This window comes from Astatotilapia calliptera, chromosome 15 (assembly GCF_900246225.1).
Source record: "Astatotilapia calliptera chromosome 15, fAstCal1.2, whole genome shotgun sequence".
In the NCBI taxonomy this organism is placed as follows: Eukaryota; Metazoa; Chordata; class Actinopteri; order Cichliformes; family Cichlidae; genus Astatotilapia; species Astatotilapia calliptera.
Window position 1 is genome coordinate 15,302,943 of NC_039316.1, and position 22,083 is coordinate 15,325,025.

The following is a 22,083-nucleotide window of genomic DNA, read 5'->3' on the forward strand; positions in this document are numbered from 1 at the left end:
GGGAAAGTCAACACTGGATTGAAATCGTCACTCCAAATTTCCACTCTTTAATCAGCTGTGTATACTGGGGCTACTGGATCCAGCAGCGGTGCAATACTTTAATTCTCTACCTCTGAACATCATTGACCAATCGAGTCTGAAGCAGCAGGTCCCTATTGGGAAGGAGGTTGTCACAGATCAGATTCTGATTGGTTCTCACTGCCACTCCATTGCATACACAGAGGGAACAAAGGACATCCAGGATCTGACAGAGAAAAAGACACTTGTGTCAGACACTTTTTCCTTTTTGTGTGAAAATATGTCACACATCCACAATGTGTCAGCGTTTCACATGCTCCGAGAGGAAATTATTAGTTATTCAGACAGATTCTCTTCAAGCTGTGATGCTTGGAGCACATTCACAGTGCGCAAGAGGGCCTTCAAGCAGAACTATCGTCCTCCACCTGCCATTCATGATCAGCAACTGCTGTTTACAAGAAAGCTCTTTGATGTCTTCTAACAAGTGACAGTGTAAATATTAGGAAACTGACATTTAAACACTGTATACACATCACTCGGCTGGAACAAATGAAACCATGATAAAGATTTTAGTACAGTTTTTAAAACCCAGTTTGACAGCTTAATTTTTTTTAACAGTTGTTGAGGCTTTATAATCCAATTAAATGTCTTTAGTGTTTAGTGTTTGTGTTTAAAAAAAAAAAAAAACAGAGCAACTGGCACCAAAGTTGATCCCAATTTGGACTAGACCACAACGAGGAAAGATGTCTCCCACCTCTGCCCGCAAAGGACCAACCAACAGCCAAAATGTGACAACGACTGAGCCAGTTGTGTTTTTGCACTGACACAGTGGAGTATTTTTCTTAGCCAAGTGTTTTCATGATGCAAATTCGAACAGCATTTGTTGATTGCTCTGAGAAAAACCAGAGACAATGATTGTGTTGGCACTTCCGGATTGACCCATTAAAGAAGCGGTAGCTGTAGAAATATAAACTTATCATGTAAAAACCTTATATAGGGGAAATCAAACCACACTTCCGCATTTTTAGTGGTGATTGATGATTCTAAGTATGCATTGGCAATCCTAACTCAACTCTGACTTCAAGAAATCCTCTGCCAAGGCATAAAACCAAAGCAGTCTGTCTGTCTACCAGCAAGAGCATTGTGAAAACTGCCAAGGTGAATTGTCTATACTCCACGAGGAGCATGGACAAAGGAAGAACCTGTGAAATGTTTGGTGTGAAGCCAGGTTGTTTTCTCTAAAATTAGAAGATATGGCACTAGACTGGCATTGGCACAAAAAGCTCCTTTCTTGTACCTTTTCTAGTCTAATATTTCTGCTTACCTTGTGGTTGCGTCCATGCTTGTAGAGCAGAGAGACGATGGATTTAATGTGACCTTTCTGGATAATGTTCAGAGCTTCTGGGCTTTCTACCAAGATACAGTGGAGGACTTCCAGAATACCTATAGAGTTACACAAAATGTTTGTCATTTAACAAAAGAAACATTTAGACCACATCCCAACATTGATAGCTAGGGATGGGTACCAGTATCTGACACAAACTGTAGTAACCAGACCGAAAAGCAGTGCACATTTCAGTGCTTTATTTCGGTGCTTTTTTTTTCTCTGAGATGTCATACACTTTGGATTCTAGCCAATCATTTTACCTTTCCGAGGATAGTAGGCGGGTCCAGGTACGTACGTTCTTTTAGAGCAGAGCTACAGATTAAAAACGCCCAAGGCGAAGCGGTCAAAAGTCTGGCTGTACTTCACAGCAAAAGATGCAAACCCAGCAGCAACAAGTGCTTTAAGGTGATACTGTGCAAAGGAGGTAACACCTCGAATCTGATGAAACACCTGGCGACGCATAGCGTTTTTTTAAAAGCCTAGAAATGCGCCGTATTTGATAGCTTGCTGCAAGACCTCACACCCTGCACATCTACTGCGGGTGTGGTGCCTGTTATCGGACCAGGAGTTAGCAACATGAACCCGAAGAGGAGAGTCCTGGCCCCTAGCCCTGCCAGTGTAGCAGAAATGATGACGGATGATGATGCAGCAGCAGCAGTTCTTCTCTGCGTGAGTAGCTTAATGTTGTTCGTGTGTAATTGACGTTTAGTAGGCTAACCACGTTATTACATTAATGCATGTAAGGTGAACTAGCAAACACCGTCGTAGTTACATGCGGCTGTCTTCTTGTTTGATGGCAGATACTCCCTTCACCCTGGCCAAAAATGCCCAAAGAAAAAGTGGAAAACAGCTGAGAGGTTTTAGGACAAAGTTTGTGTTTTTCCATTGTTTAAGCACTGCTTCCAGCCAAGAGTGATACCATATATGCCCTATAGCTGCAGAGAAGACCAACATTGTTATCTTTTTACAAAAAAACCAGCTAAACATGAGAGGTTTTTGGACAAAGTTTGTGTTCTTCATTCTTTAAGCACCGGTTTGAGCACCGTTTGAGCACCGGCACCGTTTCAAAAGTACCGGTTTGGCACCGGTAATAGCACATTTTTGTCCTTTGCGCCTATCAAAAATCTTTAATCGTTTTAGTTTTTTTCCTCTCCTCAATTTTTCCACTGAAAGTTTCTCATCATACCTGATGAAGACTCCAGTCTTTCCAGTTTGCTGACCAACCAGTCCAATTTTCGGGAAAACTGGGTACAGTTGTTCCGGTTTCCACGAATCAGTGCAGCTTAACAAACAACAAAGATTTCAAAAATAAAATATTAATATTATAAAAGTGCATTCCAGCAGCAGAATATCAGGTGAGTGGATACTGCAAACAATTTGACTTTGACTAATGAATAAGCGTCAGGTTTTCCTGATATGACATATGTGCATATGAAAACTCATTAAATCTGAATAGAAAATACATGAGAAAAATTGTAAAGGCACTATTAAACCAAGACCTCTATCCCCCATAAAAAGTTGAGGTGTATTCTCTTGTACCATCCTCTACACCGGTGGGTGACATTAAGAAGCCTCTTTATCAATATACTGTCTCATTTCTCACCATTTAGATTCTGGGACAGCAGACGGATAATGTCTGTGAAACACTTTAACAGCACTCTGTGCCGAAGGAATACTGATGGGTGTCTAATCTCCTTTAATTCTGCGCTCTCAGCCAAGCTATAGTTCAAAATGAACACATGGCTAGATCCACAGTTTGAGTCAAGGGCAAGGATATTCACTGTGACTGATGTGAATGTAAAATTCAAAGGTCAAAGACAGGCAGGAGAACCTGGGGCTGCACAGACTACAGGCTTTAAACCATGGTTACATAATCATACAGTGTATTGAGATATACTGTAATATTGCTAAGGCTTTAATGAAGACATCAATTTAAAGTGAAACGATTTGTCCCACTGAGTCCAAGAACAATTTTATCTCATTAAAGAAATAAATAACAAACAAGGAAAAAAGTAGATTGTTCAGTCAGAAAATAAATGTGACAAAGCAGCCATATTTATTTTATTAATGTGTTTATCCATTTTAATATTATTCAGTTTTTGCACACAGGACATTAGAATGTGTGCCTCCTTCAAGACATCTGGAGAGCTAATCACGAAGACTGCTTCAAGAGTAGAAGGCTGTGTTAAAGAATAAAAGCGGTCACACCAAATATTGCATTTCAAGCTCATTAGAATTGCACAAACTCTGTTTTTCCCCTAAATAATGTATTTCCACATATTTTTAGACATGTTTCAATAAGCTGCTATACCCATTTCCTAGCAAAATATAAAAAAGAGGAGTGAATCAAGAAATGTGCATAATTACTGTACATCTTGCATCTTGTGTATTATAAATACCCACTAAAGTCTAGAATAATGCAAACCAGCCAATTAGAACATCGTTATTTCAGATGTTAGACTTACATCTGCATTTTGGAATGTAGCTTGGTGTAGACACACAGTAGAGGAGGTTGCACATCTATAACTCTAGGAAAACTGGGCAAACTTTACCTGCTTAAGTTGAGTAATGTCTCCACACTAGTAAAAATCTCTACAACAGGTGGCCATTGTAAATAGTGGTGGGATGTTTTTATGTTTATCTTTAATACACCGCCTGACTTAACTTCTGGGGATCGTGACTTTTTAGGGCTTCCAGCCAGGATATCTGGGTAGCAGAAATGCATGCTAATTTAGCCTCAAATAAGCTAATTAAATTGACATTTTCATCAGATTACAGCTGATGACATGTAGACTTAATTTTTGCAAATGAAATCCCTCTCTTCATACGAGTTTGTAAAGATCATCAATAGTATAATACAGTGAGGCTCATGGAAAATTCCTGCTTGGGGTGATATTGATGTCCATAATCTCATCATTTAACAAGCACACTGCCTACTTGGACAGATAACAGACCAATAAGAGAGAGAAGGTCAGAACAAACAAGGCCCCGACACAATTCATCATGCAAAATCTGCTACGCCATCCTGCCTTCTGCATCCTTGAGGGTGACCTCTCTGTGGGGATGGCTAGAGTGTACTCAGAGGAGTGTATTTGTGGGTTTTGAGCACGTGTGTTTGTGTGTAATGTGAGGAAGTACATGTAGGGGAGGTGGTGATGATTACAAAGGCAGTCAAGGTGAGCCAAGTGGAAGCGGTTGATGGGAAAACTCCAATGACAGGAAAACAAAGTACCCAAGAGAAAGCGGTCTGAAATAAAACTTTTCAGGGTCAGAGCTTTAGCATTCATGGCTCAGTGTGAGGCCCCGAGAGAATCAGATAATGCCAACACCTGCGATGGCTGGCATTTTGTTAACGATGCCATTTTGCCTTCAAATATTCAGCTCGATGCTCTATGATTATATCTACACTGCTTTCAAAACACTCGTGACCTAGATGAAAGCGAAGGCAGACAGTAAGACTGCAGGAGGCACTGCGTTTACATCTAAATGTCATGTAAGTGCTGTGACCAGCTTTGAACTGCAAATGTTGAACAAAGGAAGGAAGGAAGGAAGGAAGGAAGGAAGGAAGGAAGGAAGGAAGGAAAAGAATGACATTAAGTGTCAATTAAATGATGCGACCAGCTGCTAACTCCAGATGTGGAGTGAGAATGTGAACAACAAAAAAAGTGAGGAAGTGAAGACAGAAGGGAGTAGAAAAAAGATAAAATAAAGAAGGTGGGAAGCGAAGGAAAGGAAGGAAAGAAATGAGGCATTAAGGATGATCTAAAAGCTACAATATGGAATACAGGAAATAAGGGGTGGGGGGTTAGTGAGATGAGAAACATAGAAGAGAAGGCAAATTCAGTCAATGAAGACACTGAAGGAAGATAAATACTACACGTCTACCCTGAACCAACAGCTGACAGTGTTTTTAAAAAAAAAAGAAGAAAAAAACAAACGATGTGGATATTTCATGTGATCCATCACTCAACTGTTTACCTAAGAGTTCATAAAGCAGGTTGAGAATGTCCTTCCACGCTGCGCCAGCTTCCTCCCCAGCCACCTCCCCGAAGTGGGCTGCACTGTCGTACAGGTTCATTCGATCAATGCATTTGGACAGAAGACTCAGCATACCCTGAGAAAAATAAAAGATATACACATAATTATTGTGTATTCTTTTACAAGAATTGATAATAACTGAATAGCAAGGAGTTAAACAAATACAGATGATGAAAGATTAATAGGGACTCATTAAAATACATTAAATTTATGTAACCAAAGTCGAAACATACATTCATTTAAGAACCTAAGGTTTTAACCACTTTTTCCCCCCACACACACACACAAAAAAAAAAAAAAAACACACTTCCTGCATAGCATCATCTAAATGAGAAACATCAGTGTATGAGAGGTTTTCTTTTTGCATAGAAATTAATCACACCACCCACTCTCACCTCCTCTTTGAAGAGGTCCTGACGTTTGATGAGTGAACGGAGAAGACACTGCTTCTCTTCATGCTCCAGCTCAGAATCGGGCTGCTTAAAGTACTCAATCAAATCATTCAGTGTCTGTAGCACCTCTTCAACGTAACCGGCCACTGCTGTAGACTCTCCTGCTGCAATGCTGTCCAAAGCTCTGGGAGGAAAAAAAGGCAGAAAAGACAGAGAGGGTGGATCAATGTGTAACATTTTACAAAAATTTAGTGTGGAGTTTTTGCTAGAAGCAAAGAGGACCCTCCTAGAATTACTTGATGAAGTTGGTAAAGAGGAACGTGGTGTTACGGATGATGCGTGCAGCCCGAGACTCCTCATGTTGACAGCGCTGGAGGATGAGCCCGTCATCCATGTGGCCCTCAGAATGTAGGCAGGCCTAGCAGGACAAACACAGATGTGAATATTAATTTTTTAAACTAGGATGCAACAAGATGCCAGTAACCTGCTGGAAACTTCTGTCCTGTCAGACTTTTGAAAACTAATCTGTGTAATATCTCAAATATTCTAAAATAAAACCTAAAATAAACAGGTGTAAGAACGAAAAGCATATATGTAATCACTTTTTGTGATGTGCCAGTCTTCTATGGCTAGTGAGTTTACAACACCGATGCTCAGTGAAATCTGACTTACTGTAATCAAGCAGCCTAATTAAAAAAGACAGGGGGGGGGGGGGGAGGATTTAAGTGTAAACCCACCACCCGTCACCTCCAACACGTCTGGTGGTTTGGCATGCGGCCAAGGCTGCAAGGTCTGCCTGGCGCCAGCACGACGTGGTATTTGATGTCCCTGGACAAACGCCCGGCGATGAGCAGTGTTTATATGCCACCCTAATCCTTCTGTCTCACCCAAAACTAACTGTCACCCTCCACGTGGCCAATTATCACGTTTAAATGGGTTTCAGCCTCATGTGCACTCTCTGTGTGTCTGCAGAAAAGATGGGAGTGGAGTGTGGGTGACCACATCTGATGTATCCAAGGCTAACATTTTTAATGCATGCTCAATCATCCAGGTAAGGAAATCCCAAAAAAGATGATTCTGTTCATCTGGATGTCGTGTTTTCTATTTTGTCACTCATTCATATGACTTTTTCAGTCTCAGCTGACTGCAGGTTTCCCCAACCTTATAAACAGTACATTTGCATAATGATTGACACTAGCACCATTGACTAACAATGGGCTGTGGGGTCAGTTTCATGATCATAAATATGCATATTGTCATGACCAGTCACAGAGAGTTGGGGAATGGCTCCAATCACAACACTGTAAGATGGGGAAAGATGTGTCCTCCTCGATGGCCTCCTTGACTCACCGCTCAAACCAGCGTTCCTCTCTGTCCAGGATGTGTACCTGCTCATCATTGAAAGAGTCCACTGGCCTATAGGTGTAAATAGACTCCGGATTCCTAGCCTGATCAGTTAGCTCTTCTGGGTTGTGTCATCCGCAAACATTGTTTTCAGTTCCAAAAGAAAAACATTTGACCTGAGTTGGTTGGGTGTTTGGAAGGCCAGCCATATAGCCCACTGCTCTGACTGTGTGTTATTTGCGTATGCACTCATTGGCTTCGAGGAATGGCAGGCATTTATGGTCATGTTGTAAACAGATGGCAGCTATATATGTTGCATATTTGTATCACTACAGTATGTGCTGTGCAATAAATTATTCGTAATTATTCCTGGAGCAGTTGTTTACTCATGCTAACCATAAAAAAGAAAGAAAAACAACAACCCCAAAATAGGTGCTTATCCAACCATGCAAAGTGGACAACTGCAACAAACCCAGAGTTTTACTGTCTGTGAGTTACTTCCTAATTTCTCTGTGTAGGTTCTCAGTCATCCACATCATGGTAGTCTGAGGAGCTTAAAAAAAGAAGTTGTTGTACTTTGTGAAGTCCAGTCCCCTTCTTTTCTGCTTAATTTGCACCATTGGAGTAAAGTATCGACTGGCTTATATATTATTAGTTGGAGCAGATGAAGGGGTCAGTAGCAGAAGTGCTCTGCTCAAGAACTTCATTATACTACCTTGATTACTTTAGTGTACAATATGCTGAGATGGAGTATTTTTTCCAATAAAGTCATTTTAGCATAAACACACAGGAAACCTGGGGCCGGTCAGCAGTACTTCTTTTGTTTATTGGTCATGTAAAATATAATCAAGTGACTAACGACAGTACAGTGCGCTGTGCATATGGAAGTTGAAGAGAATTTGGTGCAAACTTATTAAAAGTTTGTCCTTGACCAATAAAAAAACAGATTACCTGGCTATTTTCATAGCAGTTATTTTGACATTCAGCATGAAGAGAGATGTAATAATTAATATTTGTTATGGTCATGTTCAATTCAGGTGGGCATAGCTGCTGGTGTTGCACTTAATGGAATGGGACCATAATTACCTGTATCTTAAATATACACTGTAATTATACCCTATGAAGGGTCTGAATAAGTGTGAAGAAGATCTATTCAGCTTCTAATTTGATTCATCTAAATAAACATAAACAACGTGTATTTTATGTATTGTTTTGCTGTGACAGTCCTGCAGGGACAGAGCCCTGGTCAATTTATTTTCATCAAACAGGCAAAATTAAACTGTTCATTGAATGGTCCCATCTACATCCCAGCTACATTAGTAAAAGTTACTGCAAAGTCTATTGATGCATACTCAATCATCTAGGTAAGAAAATCCCAGAAGGCTGATTTTATTCAAGTCCAAATCCAAGTTTTAAAAGAAAGAAAAAAAAATGCATTTACCCTTCTTTTTAGGGGACCAAGACGAGATGATTTGGCATCTGGCGCCTGGTAGGACAGCCACAGTCCTGTTGCCACATGCATGATGAAGCACACAGAGTCTCCGTACTTGATCTCTGGCACGCCCATGCCATCAATGTCCCTCTTTGGGCCAGTATCTCCCTTTTCCTGTAGCAGGAACATACACAGATTAGCAAAGAGACTCAGACAGAAATAAAATCACTCACACACACACACACACACACACACACTCACGGGCATGCATATATATAAGCCTGGAAATGTGACAAATGAAGATGTATTGTGATTAGATGGTAATCAGAGATGCCGATTGCGGAGAATGCATTCATTGGCCTGCCAGGAGGTTGCTGCCGGCCTCATTAGCTCTGCTACATTTCTGGCACAGCAGAGATGGAGCGATGCCACTGATTGCAGTCGACAGCAAGTAGCGAGAAACATATTAAAGCCAATGTTCAACATGGCGAAGCTTTGACCTTTCCAGATACAGGAAATAGCAGGCGCAGGGGGTGTGGATAAGGGATGGAGAATAAGAGGGTTATTAAACAATCTATATTCTTCTAAAGAAACATGAGTTCTAAGTAAGAGCAATGTTTTGCTGCATTGCCAGGAGTACGATAGAAAAAGACTTTGAAGTGATGCGAGTCAGAGGGATTTTTACACTGCATCCACTGGGGATAAAGGGATATCCATGGGAACAAATGGAGCTCTGTGAAGGTGACTCAGTGTGCACTTTATGTGGTTGTAGCGATTTTAACAAAGGATAATAATTTTGGATTGTTCACATATAAAAACAGTAAATCCCCCCCCCAAAAAAAAGGCTGGATCTCTTCAGGTAAGGGAGGTTCAGCACAAAAATACATCTAAATTTAGTCTTTTCTCCTATTGGGTGTGGTTAAAAAAAAAAAAAAAAAAATCACAGCTCAACAGAAAGAAAAAATACACAACCTGTAGTTTTATCACACTCCAGTGCTACCTTCTACTGCACAACTTACACAACAGTGTGTACCAAATTCATGGGAATAAATAAAAGACTTTCCATTACTGTTTCAAGTAAACCGTGTGCTCCTCTCTCGTGGTAATATCCAGCGTCAAGTCATTATTTTTGGACTACATGCTATCAAATGAGAGCCGCACAAACCCTCAGAGTTCAACAGAGTGAGAGTGGGAGAAAAATGGATGTGCAACTGCAGGAAAGAAATGACTAAAGGCAAATAAGAGATTACAAAGTATGTATCTAAAAGAAAAACACTATCAGTGCATCATAATTATTTTTAATATTGCAGCGGTGAGGGTGAATTTATTTTTTCTCCCTAATTGAAAACAGCTACAGTATATGCAAACCAGCTGCAATTGCACATGGACAACATGACTGCCTGCTCCAACGTTTACAGTGTTGTCAACTCAGCAGCTATGAAAAGGTTATTTTATAGTGGAATGGCATGAGCTCATTAAGGGCTTACAGACTCGCTTTGGGAGTTGTTGATGAAGTAGTCAGGGTGAGATATTTTGAGTCCTCTTTTAATGAGGTTAGTTAACTAACAACATTTATTTACATCAACCCCCCAGAACGGCTTCCAGATCTTGTAACTGCCTTGCTCAAAGCGCACATAAGAGTTAGCTTTAAAACAGATAGTATACAGTGTTGTGAAAAAGTATTTGCCCCCTTCCTGATTTTGCATATTTGTGATACTTTAAAGTTTCCGATCATCAAGGAAATTTAAATATTAGACAAAGATAACCAGAGTAAATACAAACGAGAGTTTTTAAATTATGATTTTATTACTTAAGGTAGTTATTCAAACCTACGTGGCCCTATGTTAAATAAAAAAATAAAATAAAAAAATTGTTCCCTAAACTTTTTGCACATCAAGATGTTTTTGTACAGTCGCTTTCTTATTTCTGAATCATAAGAATCACCTTAATAGAGGCAAGTGAGGCCTGCAGTTCATTAGATGTTATTTTGGGCTCTTGTGTAACCTCCTGGATGAGTCGTTGATGAGCTCTTGGATTAATTTTGGTAGGCGGGCCACTCCTGGCAAGGTTGTTCTAAGTTTTATCCATTTGTGGATAATGCCTCTCTAGCCATGGTTCGCTGGAGTCCCAAAGCCTTAGAAATGGCTTTGAAACCCCTTCTAGACTGATAGATGTCAGTGACTTAGTTTCTTAGTTTCTTTAGATTGTGACAGGATGTGTTGCATTTTCAGATCTTTAACTCTACTTCGCTTTGTGAGTCTGTTTAAGTGATTTCTTGAATCAACAGGTCTGATAGGGAAATTAAACTTTGCTTTCTACAAAACAAAACCAAAAAAAAGTAGTTAATCACATTTAATTTGAGATTTAACAAAGGGTGCAATTACTATTTCGTACAGAGCCAGATATATTTTGATAGCTTTTTTTCCACATTTAAGTGTGAGAAAGACACAAAAAAAATACTAAATCAGGAAGGGAGAAAATAATTTACAGTGTTGTGAAAAAGTATGTTTATACAGGCAAACAGAGCACTGACCTTGGAGGCCCTAAAGCAGAAAGCAGTGGCCGTGGTGTCAGACTTCACTCTGTCCTGCAGAACCAGTCCACGGTCTTCAGTCAGAGCAAGATAATGGCCAGTAGAGAGATGGCGTAGTCGGAAGGGCTGGCCCCACCGGATGTGGCTACCACTCCAGCTAAACACAGAGAACTGGTGTCACAAGCTTTGAGTGCAACATTGCCCTGAAATTTCTAGACTTGGTCATCTGTGATTGTTTTCACAGCATAAGGAGAGTCAGGCTTGGAAAATGCTTTTTCTCACATGCAGCACACGTCAGGAGATGGACTGTTTGCATTAGGTGAAGCTTGCTGAATATAGCCTCCAGGCTAGTAGTGAATTCACCCACCCACATGTGTTCATTCTCCCATCCACCTCCATTGAGTAATCGCTAGAAAAAAAAAAACTTTCTCAGCATTTTCTATTTTTTCCCCACCATGGAACCAACGGGGGGTTGATTTGATTCTTTTGTTGCAATAACAGGTAACAGGTACTCTAAATTGAGACTGTCGACATAATTTAATATTTGAAAAGAAGTTTTTAAATTATTTTTGCCAGGTTTTCTTTACAGAAAAAACAAAACAAAACACGTTATATTAACACAGACTCTGCAGGCACAATATTTAGATCTAAGTGCTCTAGACAACTGAGTTATTTGCGTAAATTGCCCAAACTATTCTGAAAATACAAAGCTGACTTCATTCTAGGAAATGAATATCGCACCAGTAATGTAGGATTTACCATATTTCCCTTCTTCCTATTTAAAAGAATGTTCAAATGCATGTAAAAAACAACCTTGAATTGCACTACCAACTAAAATGATTTCACATATCAACTTCAGAGCAGCTCCAGTTTCTCTCTACAGATGATGCAATTTGGGAAACATTGTTCACAATTCTCCCTTAAGTCAAAAGTAGAGACATGAGCCTTAATAGTCGCACCTGTGGCACTTTGAAAGTGTACTGAGTCTGACAGGAATTCCCAGTGAGAGCTGGCAGCCGATGTAACTGGTGAAAAATTGCGTGGGTGGCCAGTTAAAGGAAAATGTGAGAGAAAGGGGGACGGTGATAGAAGAGAGGTAGTTCAAAGCGGGTGGTAAACAGAGCCTCGAATTCTGGAAACTCTGCCAGTTAATTGGTACTGACAGCTCGGAGAAGAGATAGATGAAGTTTATATATAACCTGGGAACCTATAGCCTCCCACAATTTCTTTGTATTTTGTTAAATAAAGGGAAATATTTGTAGTCATTTATTGAAACCTAAGGAAACCTCAATAGGAATATAGTATATAATGGAGAAACAGAGTTTGCACTACACTGATGTCCTCCCCCCCCCCCGCTCAAGATGATCCCACACTGCTTCAAAAATGTTAAGATCTAGGCTCAGGGGAGGCCAATCCATGTGTGTTTGTGCGTCTTTAATCCAGGTATGCTTTTCCTACATTGACAGTGTGTTTGGCATTACAGTCATGCTGAAAAGCTGCCAATCCAATGCTTTCCAGATGGTACTGTACATTTCTGCATTCATAATTCCATTAATTTTGACAAGATCCCCAAAACAACTGGCTGAAATGCAAACTCTAAACCATGACCAAACCTCCGCTATGGCTACACATGGCTGTAGAGACACACTTTGTGCCTCTCTCCTGACCATAACTGATGACAAATTGAACTAAAAATTAAAAATTTGGAATAATCACCCCTTAAGACATTCTGTTACTGATTGTTATTCTAATTATTGTGTAATTTGGCAAAGTAATTTCTCCCCATTTCCATCATTAAGAATGGCTTTGTGACAGCTGCCTTTCCACTGAGACCATTTGTGAAGAACCGTTAGTGAACAGTAGAAGGATTAACTGAACGGCTGTATTGATTTTAAGTCCTGTGTCCCCTGTTTGTGTCCAGTTACTTAAGGACATAACTTTCAGATACTGTTTATTTACTGTAGGTAATTTTTTTAGGCCGACCACTTCTCACCTCATCCAGTTTAGATAATATGTAATTTTTTCATGTTCTTTTATATCCCACTCAAATAAAACAATCCCTTTGTGTAATTTCTGAGATAAACATATATTATTTATTTTATTTGTGTTTTTGAGTCAGATGTTACCTGATCCTCAGTGGCTCCACTCTCCACAGTGAACGGGCCCTTGATGCTCCCTTGCCAGCCTCATAGTTAACTATCCTAAAAGCAGAAGAAATAAATGTGGGCCTCAGTTAAGTAATTTAAGTGACAGAAACAACATGAACAGTCCAACATGGTATGCTTCTGTTAAAGCTAAAAACACCCTCTGTGAACTGGATCCCGAGGGAAATCTGGCTCCAGATTAATTTGTTTTTGGAGACATTTTGATGTTCTCAAGAAAAATATCACAGTGTCTCCATATATATGATTATTCCTGCTTAAACCTTACTGTGCAGGTCAGAAAACAAGAGATTCTTATATTTTATGATAGTGACTCAGGAGGGAGAAAAAAAAAACTGTTGGGTTGAAGGCTATTTCAGTGCTTCTCAATAAATAACAGCCTTGTAACCCTTCACACAGGATTACAACAGAAAGAGTTTGGATTGAAAAAGAAAAAAAAGAAAAAAAAAAAGAGGCCTCAGGTGAATTTTCGTCAAAAGAACAAACACAAAAAAGTGGATTGAAAAGTAAATTTTGAACTCCTCCTATAACTTTAACATATGTGGTAAGTGTAAACGTTTGCAGTATTTCCTCACAGTTTAAGACAAAAAACCAAAAACTTTTTTTCAGTTTTAAAGTGAAGCTTAAAAGTGACAACATTTTTTTAGTTTATTATTAATCATCCTCAAAACTATTTTCCCCAATGGTTAGTTTGAAAGATTTTATTAATTTAATTAATTAAATTACTAACCTCTGCTCCTCTTCACTCTTGTCTGCTCCAGGGATGGTCAGGCTCTCATCATGCCCATGACAGAGACGCATCACATGTCCACCAATTAAAAAACCTAAAAGGCAAAAAAAAAAGTTCCATTTATTCATGAAAAAGAAATCATTTATTCTAATATATGGCTGCTTTGTTTTTCAAACACCATCAGTACATTAAAATGATGACAGGAAATAATAAATTTTTAAATTATAAAAAGGTGAACTTTCTTTGAAACATTAACTTAAAATTGTGAGTTTAAATTAAACAGATTTTTTTATTTAGACACACACACACACACACACACACACACACACACACACACACACACACACACACACACACACACACACACACACACACAGTTGTGTTTTCACATCCTTGTGGGGACATCTAATTGACATAATGCTTTCCTTAGCTGCTTACCCTAACATTAAGCATCAAAAATGAATGTCTAAACCTAACCCTAACCTAATTGTAACCCTGACACTAAAAAAAAAAAAAAATCACATTTTGAGTCTCAGAAATGTCTTCAAACTTGTGGAGATGGGGATTTTGTCCCCATAAGGGCCTGTTGGTCCCCACAAGTATAGTAAACTTCCAATTTTTGGTCCCCACAAAGATATGTTAACATGGTTGTTGGGGTTTTTAAGCTTACCTACTGCCATGTTACTTGATGAGCAGGTAGGCTGGACATTCCACAGGGTCTGCATGAAGGAGGCATCCACGTGAAAGTTGCCATTGGAAATAGAGAGATGCTGGAAAAGAGAAGCACAGTTACGTGGGGAACAGTTGACCTTGAGTTAACCAGCTGTGTTAGCAGCAGGAAAACAGGGACATACAACACAATTTAGCAACAGTGCACAGACGAGGAAGTCCAAGCGCCTGGAGTTGAAAAGAGATTAAAACATGTCGTCCTTCTCATGAGAAGGACGACATGTTTTAATCTCTTTTATCACTGCAGGCCAAAGGCACTGCTCCATGTAACATGCCCAGATAATGCAATAATTCCTTTGAGATTAAAAATTAAGAAAGAAAGAAAAAATAAATACATTTGAAAAACACCTACTCCTGGTAGGTTGCATTCAGATGAAAGTGAAGAGTCGATATGAGTTTAGCTTTAAGCTACACCCAAGTAAGCATTGATGCAAGGATTTCTAACACATACAATACAGGCAAAAGGGTTTAGCAGCTGCCAATGCTCACACCCTAGAACACCATTAGGAAGTCCTTTAATTGTTCCAAAATATATTCTACAACATGAAAACAAGTCTTTACGAAATTCCCCTGAAAACATCATACTATCATACGATAATATGAGCACCAATTGAGTTTTCTTTCATTTGCCTGTATTTGTCCTAGCATGTCATTTAAAAATGTCTTAATCTGTAACAGTAGACATGCCAAGTCAAAACATCTATGCACTGTCTCTCTCAAAAACAATTTTTATCATCCTCACATTTATCCAACAAAATCACCCTGACTTGATAAAAAGACATAAATGCCCCTGTCCTAAATGACAGCAATACATTCACTGTGATGTAATGAATGACAGTAATAATGCAGTGATTGCTTTTGCATTTCTGAGGTGTCCCATTCTTCAATACCTGAATTTCCGACAAGCTACTGCAGGTACAGGCTTTACAGTATCTTTGGCAGATTTGCTTTAATTGCATATTTTCCTCCCCGAAGGACTGGTATGGCCACTAGAAGAGAGTGCAAGTCACTTTCCCATGCCAGGCACGTCAATGTCCCTCACTTTTGCCATTTCTCGCGCTGCCTCTTCCTCTGTTTCTCCTCAAATCCCCCTCTCCTCTCTTTTCCATGTAAGTTAATTGAGGTCAGGTGTATAGCTCTGCATAGTGGAGACAGCATTAACTCAAAGCTCATCAGTCAGGCGGATGCGTTTCATAAAAAACATTATTAAAAAGGACCTGCATGGGGGTGGAGGGGGCATGGGAGGGGATTCACAAGTAATCGGATTTCTAGTTCAGATAGCAAATGAAGGTTTTTTGAGTTTCCCTCCTGAATTGCCTTGTCACTCCAAAGTTGGTGGGAGTGAGACCGATATCAGGGTTATCCGAGTGCTACGAAACTTTCCAAAGTACCTTTTCAGGCAGACGGTGAACCAAAGCAGATAACTCCAGCTATGTGGGGCAAATAATCTTCAAAACAGAACCACTCTTCTTTGCATACGGCGCATTTGGTCTTTCGAGTTTAGAGGAAGACAAATCACCTCAGATATAAAAAAAAAAAAAAAGAAGAATAAAAAATAAATAAATACCTGGCAGTAAAATAAGAAAGCTTCCAAAACAACAGCAGAAAATATCTGAACTAGGTGAGATTTGACAAGCAAACCACACAAAAGAAAGCGAGAGATTATACACAGAGTATCGGGAACACAAGAGTGACTCTGATGTAATCTGACTGTTTGAAGAACAGTACACATTCACGAGAGAAATCTGGAGTAAAGATGAAGGAAGAGCATCTGATTTAATGAAAACTGCTACAATTAATCTGTCATCATGTTTAAAAGCTGCATCCTCATTTTTAGTGGGTGGATAAATGATGTCCTTAAGTACTTTGGTGAACTACAGTGTTTTTATAATGAAAGTTACCAGAAGAGTAAATTATGTTGTTTTCTTTTCTGCAAGCTGGTAAATGTTGCTTTGATTTAGCAAGCTGCAAATAAAATATAGGCCATGTGCTTGTATATTAATGCATCGTATTTATGGCTTCCTGTGATGCTAAATAACTTCCATATCATCACAAGAAGAGGTAGTTTTGCCTAAATTATTGATAAGGTTCAGTCAAGCTACTCCTACAGTTTTACAGGTGGATAAAGTTTAACTGGATTGCAATGTCAGAATTCAATTAAAAAAAAAAAATCATCTCTTATCCAAAACAATGAAACAGAGTCTTGGAGATAAAACTACACAGCTTGTTTGCTTGTGACACTAGGACAAAACTAAGGAAATTTACATTTGGTGGATTATTTCTTTGTTGTAATAATGCTTCTTGGTAATGAATCCTATATGACTGGAAAAACTGTTTATTTCCCCTCAAATGGTCATCATTTGTGGCAGAGGGGTCATTTGGTTTATCATGCATACATTAATCTCAGTCACAGGTGCGCTTCTAATGCCTTCTGCTCTTGTGAAGCTCTTTTAGATGTGACTTACTAGATATCTCTCCGTCGACACACTGACAAGAATCAGGTCGTCTCCAATGCGGACTTTCTCTCCCTCAGATCTCTGCTTGGATGCAGGGTGAATGGTCCACCAGCAGGACTCTCCTATTGACATAAATACACATAAAAATAATATTCAAATAAGTGGCAACAAGTGGAATATAAAGCTTGGGAAAATCTAGTGAGCAGTGCAGACACATACATGCCCTTTAAAATCCCTCCTGTCTTTGGTTAGATCCTGTAGAAGCAGTGGAACTGTTTCCATATGATAAATGACCTTATGCTTTAGTTCAAATGTCAAATATAGCTGTACTGTGCACACACACACACACACATACACGTGGAGTTTGAGTATTTCTCCCAATAATTCAATCTCAAAGTTAAATCAACCTGAAATGATCACTCCCAAAGGCTGAATTCACCTGAAAGCAGTAAAATCTCTGAAGTGCCTAATAGTCATACCATACCTATTGAATCTTCTTGCAGTCCGACATCAAATGACAGCTTGTCTGTCAGAGACCTTGATGTCTTCAAACAGGTCAAGTACTGGTGAGTGAAAAATGAACTAATGTTAGGTCAAATGAAACACTAAGACTAGCCATAAGAGGAATTCAGCTCATGTTAAAGTGTCTCATTAGAATACAGGGGTGAATTTAGTGTTATATAATTAGTATATTAATCAATTAGTAAGGAATTCATTCATTGATTTTCTGTTTGAAGTTATGATTAAATGCTACTGTGCAAAAGTCTTGAGCCAGGTCTTATTTCTTTCTCTTTTTTTTAATATAAAAATGAGAAAATGGGTGCAAACATACTTGGAGATAAATGATATAAAACCAAAACAGAATTTGTCCAATTCTAATAAGCTTGAAAGTCACCTTTATACTTCAACTTATCCTAAACTCTCTTAGGCAAGCTTTCATGCCTTTTCTTCAAGTAGTCTTCAGAAATTCTTCTAGAAGACGGTCGAAGGACATTCAAAGCTTCTCTTTCGATGTTGGCTGCCTTTTGTTCTGTTCTCCATTAAGATCCCACACTGCTTCAATTATGTTGAGGTCTGAGCTCTGGGGAAGCCAGTCCATGACTGATAGTGTCCATTTTGCATTAGCAGTTAATGCATGCTTTTCCTCCGCTGGCAATGTGTTTGAGATGTTTGTCATGTTGAAAAATGAAGCAGTTGCTAGTAAAGTGTTTTCCAGATGGCACTGGATGGTCGAGCAAAATCTGATGGTGCTTTCTTCGTTCTTAATTTGATCAAATTTGACAAGAACACCCCACTGGATGAAAAGTAACCCCAAACTATGGTAGAGACTCCATCATGTTCTACAAATGGTTGTAGACACTCACTACTGTACTTCTTTTCTGACCTCTTCTAATACATATTAAAACAATACTGTAAAATCCAGAATCGTTGCTCCAAGTGTCGGTGAACAGTATGTGGATTAACTGACAGGTCAGAGCCATATATCAGGTCTCTTGTCAGCTCTTTGTTGATTTTTTTAAAAGGACAAATACATGCAGATCCTGTTCATCTGCTGTAGATTTGTGTTTTGTTTACTCCTGATAAGTTCATCTTCCACTTATCCATATTCCTTAAACTTTTTAAGGACTACACATCATGCAAAGGTACTCCTAAGGCAATACCTCTCTTGGTGACCTTAGTGCAAAAAATACCATTTAATCTCTGCCAAACTGTGTTACTGTTGTTTTTTTTATTTTTGTAGATTTAGCAAAAAAAAAAAAAAGTGTGTTTTTCCAACAGGCCATTAGTAACAACATATGTAAAGATACAATTTAAAATTGGTTCTTTACCAAGTTGTGTTATGTGCAGATGCAAAACTGGTTCATCACTTGAGTTAGGTGGCTTCTTATGTTGAAATCATACTGTAGGTCATTCTTCTGAAAGTATAAGGTTCAAGGACTGGACTGAAAATGGGTGACAAAGCAGCTAAAGTCCAAAGAAAATATTTGAAAGATCTCCAGAAAGCTTTAAGAACTATTGTTCAAGACCACTATAGAAAAAAGACAGTCTTTCTTTTTGGAAATGAAATAAAAAGAAACAAGTGGTGGCTCAAGACTTTTACAAAGAATTGTGTGAATTGCAGATTATGTTTTTCCAACTTCAGTTCAATCAAAAGCAACTGAAGACTTCACAATCACGTCATGGTTCTAATATTTTTAAACACCAGGGCTTTTTCATTAAAGATTCTTTTTAGGTAGATCTAAAAGAAAATCTCCAACATAATAATACATTTACTTTACATATTAATTGGAGTCTTATATACTCATTTTTTGGTTTCTTTCTCATCAAATGGGAACAAATAATATAAAAAAAAGCAACTGTCATCAATAATGTAACAGACTTTGCTTTTCCCACATGAAGACCAATTATGTTAACTCGTGCATACTTGATAAACAGACCCCATGGTGAGTTAGGAAAATCCTTGTCCCTTTTAACTTTCTGTCATTCTTGCACATTAATACTCACCATGCCACTGAAGGAGTGGCGTAGGAGGATGGCGTGACCGTAGAGCAGGGTCCGGTGTCCACCCCCCTGACCCGCCTGCCAGGAAATAAACAGGTAATAGATTATTATCATACCCTAACACGCCTGACCTCTGAACCCTGACAGGTTAGTATCTCCCACTTTACTTCTGCATCAGTTATTAAAGTGCGAGTGGCTTTACGCTCTGTGCGAGCAAAGCATGGGACGTCCTGGATCAAATATCCTTTACTGAAGATCACCATTCCAAGTGCAAGCGGCAAAGAGAAAAAGAGGAACACAAAAAACTCCATTCACAGTCAAACAAACACATAGATAGTATCACAGTCAGTAGACAACTTGCTCATTCTTGTGACAAACAAGAATAACTGTGAGGTTTGGTAGCAAAACACCTGAGGAAATGTGAGGAAACAGATGAGCAAAAAAAAAAAAAAAAAAAAAGAGTGGATCCTTTATCATCATGGTGAATAAAGAAATTGCTTCTTACCTTTTTAATCAACCTCTAGCAGCAGAATAAAAACAAAAAAGAAGATGGCCATAAGCAGCAATAACTAAACCAGGTCTGCACAAGCAAGGTTCTGGCATTCATGGAGTCAGCTCACATTTAAATGAATTAATTAAATCAAACTCAAAGATTCATACGCACACGCACGAGAAGGTTCTTGTTCATTTCTAAAGGTCCTGCTTTAATGTAATTAGCAAATTTGGCCTTAAACTGCAAAATGTTAAAACAGTTTAGCTCACACGTGTATTGAAAGTCGTATTATCAGAGCTGTAAACAGACACTTTCTTCTCACCTACAGTACATTTAGAGTATCCACTCGGATTTAACATTTCTTTACAGTTCAAACAATGATTAGGCCCTGCATCCACTCAAGCAATGCATAGAGGTTCCCCTCTAGTCTAGTTGTCAACATTAATTTGTATTTAATGGTAGGTTTACATTCAAATTAACTTAAAGGGAACTCCCAATGGTCCCCTGAATACGACCCTTAGCTAATTCTCATTTGGCTTCAAAGTCTCACCCAGATGGCTTGAATAAGTGAGACGAAAAAGGAAATGGAAGGTTCGATCAAAAGAAAAAGAAAAAAGAAAAAAAGGGGGGGGGGGGGGGGGGAAGAGTATCCAGCAACAGCTGGGAGGGGATACCGAGAGAGAGCCAGCCTGTATTTCAGGCCTGCTGTCATGCTGACACATCACTGCCAGGAACTGTGACCTTTGGTGTGGTGCCCCTCCTGTGTATAAGCACTGTATCATGAATAGCTAGTACTGTTTTATGAAATTTGCTAGACAGTATTTTGTCTCGCTTACTTTGTCTCGTATTTTGTTGCAAAAGGATAAAGGGTGTGTGTGCTGTATACTTATGGATAATTGTGGTGATTTGAAGTATTTTTCTTCTAGTCAGAGATGGAAATAAAGAGGTAAAAACTGACAATGAATTGTTCATACTACCATTTATTGTCTCTGAATCTAAAGACTGCCATGCTGTTGCAGTGAGCAACATATTTCATGATTTTGAACTAATGTGGACTCCATGAATTTTTTTGAAATAACTCTATGGAGTAACGCCAACAGTTACTTTCACATCTGCAGATATCACTTCCTGGAAAGTAAAGGTAGCGTGATTTTATCATTTTGGTGTTTTATAGAATTGATGACTAAAACAAGTTTAAGAAATCTTCGGTAAACATTTTTCTTCTCACTCCAATCTAATTTCTGAAAATGGTACAGAATAAAAGTCTAATTCATTCACACAAAATCGCCCGTACTTCTTATAACTATATATATAATATAAAAGAAAAGCAGGCCCCCTTAATTCTAACGTTTCACTCATCAGGGCATTAAAAAACAAAACAAAACAAACAAACAAATCTGAGCCAAACCGGTTTCAGGTATGAAGCCAAAATGCTAAAGTAATAGGTGAAAAGCAGATCCCATGTTTCAGTATCTTGTAGTAATCAATTTATATATGAGTTTCAGTGTCCTACGTTGTTGTGGACGGACTTTGGCCCCACTTTTCTTTAGGATGTTGCTTCAGGTCATTGAGGTTTGTGGGAATGTGTTTATTTGTAGTTTTCTTAACATCAGCATTTCAGTGGGTTTGAGGTCTGGACTTTGCCGCCGTCTTCCTGTGTCATGACCCAATTATAGCCAACCTTTAGCTCTCAAACAGATATTCTCATATTTTACTCTACCAAACCTTTGGTAAACAGAGGACTTCATGGTTGACTTTCTTACTGCTAGGTGCCCAGGTCCTGTGACTGCAAAACAAGCCAAGATCATTACCGCTCCACCGCCATGCCTGACAGTTGGTATGAGGTGTTTTTGCTGTGCATAATGAC

The 22,083-nt window shown here is 38.9% G+C and overlaps 1 protein-coding gene across 6 annotated transcripts in view; it reads right to left on the reverse strand.

The window, feature by feature from the left end:
* ryr3 (ryanodine receptor 3) overlaps window positions 1-22,083 on the reverse strand; it is a 113,850-nt gene that overhangs the window by 64,533 nt on the left and 27,234 nt on the right. For 4 of the 6 annotated variants that reach the window (XM_026143501.1, XM_026143504.1, XM_026143503.1 and 1 more), the window contains 14 exons: window positions 19,727-19,801; window positions 17,706-17,784; window positions 17,231-17,343; window positions 14,707-14,806; window positions 14,037-14,130; window positions 13,271-13,345; window positions 11,145-11,301; window positions 8,621-8,785; window positions 6,132-6,253; window positions 5,839-6,019; window positions 5,384-5,519; window positions 2,592-2,687; window positions 1,343-1,461; window positions 111-244 (listed from right to left, as the gene is read on the reverse strand). In XM_026143501.1, the coding sequence (XP_025999286.1) occupies window positions 111-244; window positions 1,343-1,461; window positions 2,592-2,687; window positions 5,384-5,519; window positions 5,839-6,019; window positions 6,132-6,253; window positions 8,621-8,785; window positions 11,145-11,301; window positions 13,271-13,345; window positions 14,037-14,130; window positions 14,707-14,806; window positions 17,231-17,343; window positions 17,706-17,784; window positions 19,727-19,801 (1,646 nt within the window). Of the gene's footprint in view, window positions 1-110; window positions 245-1,342; window positions 1,462-2,591; window positions 2,688-5,383; window positions 5,520-5,838; window positions 6,020-6,131; window positions 6,254-8,620; window positions 8,786-11,144; window positions 11,302-13,270; window positions 13,346-14,036; window positions 14,131-14,706; window positions 14,807-17,230; window positions 17,344-17,705; window positions 17,785-19,726; window positions 19,802-20,228; window positions 20,244-22,083 lie in introns of all 6 variants that reach the window. The other 2 variants (XM_026143502.1, XM_026143500.1) reach the window with 1 other exon arrangement.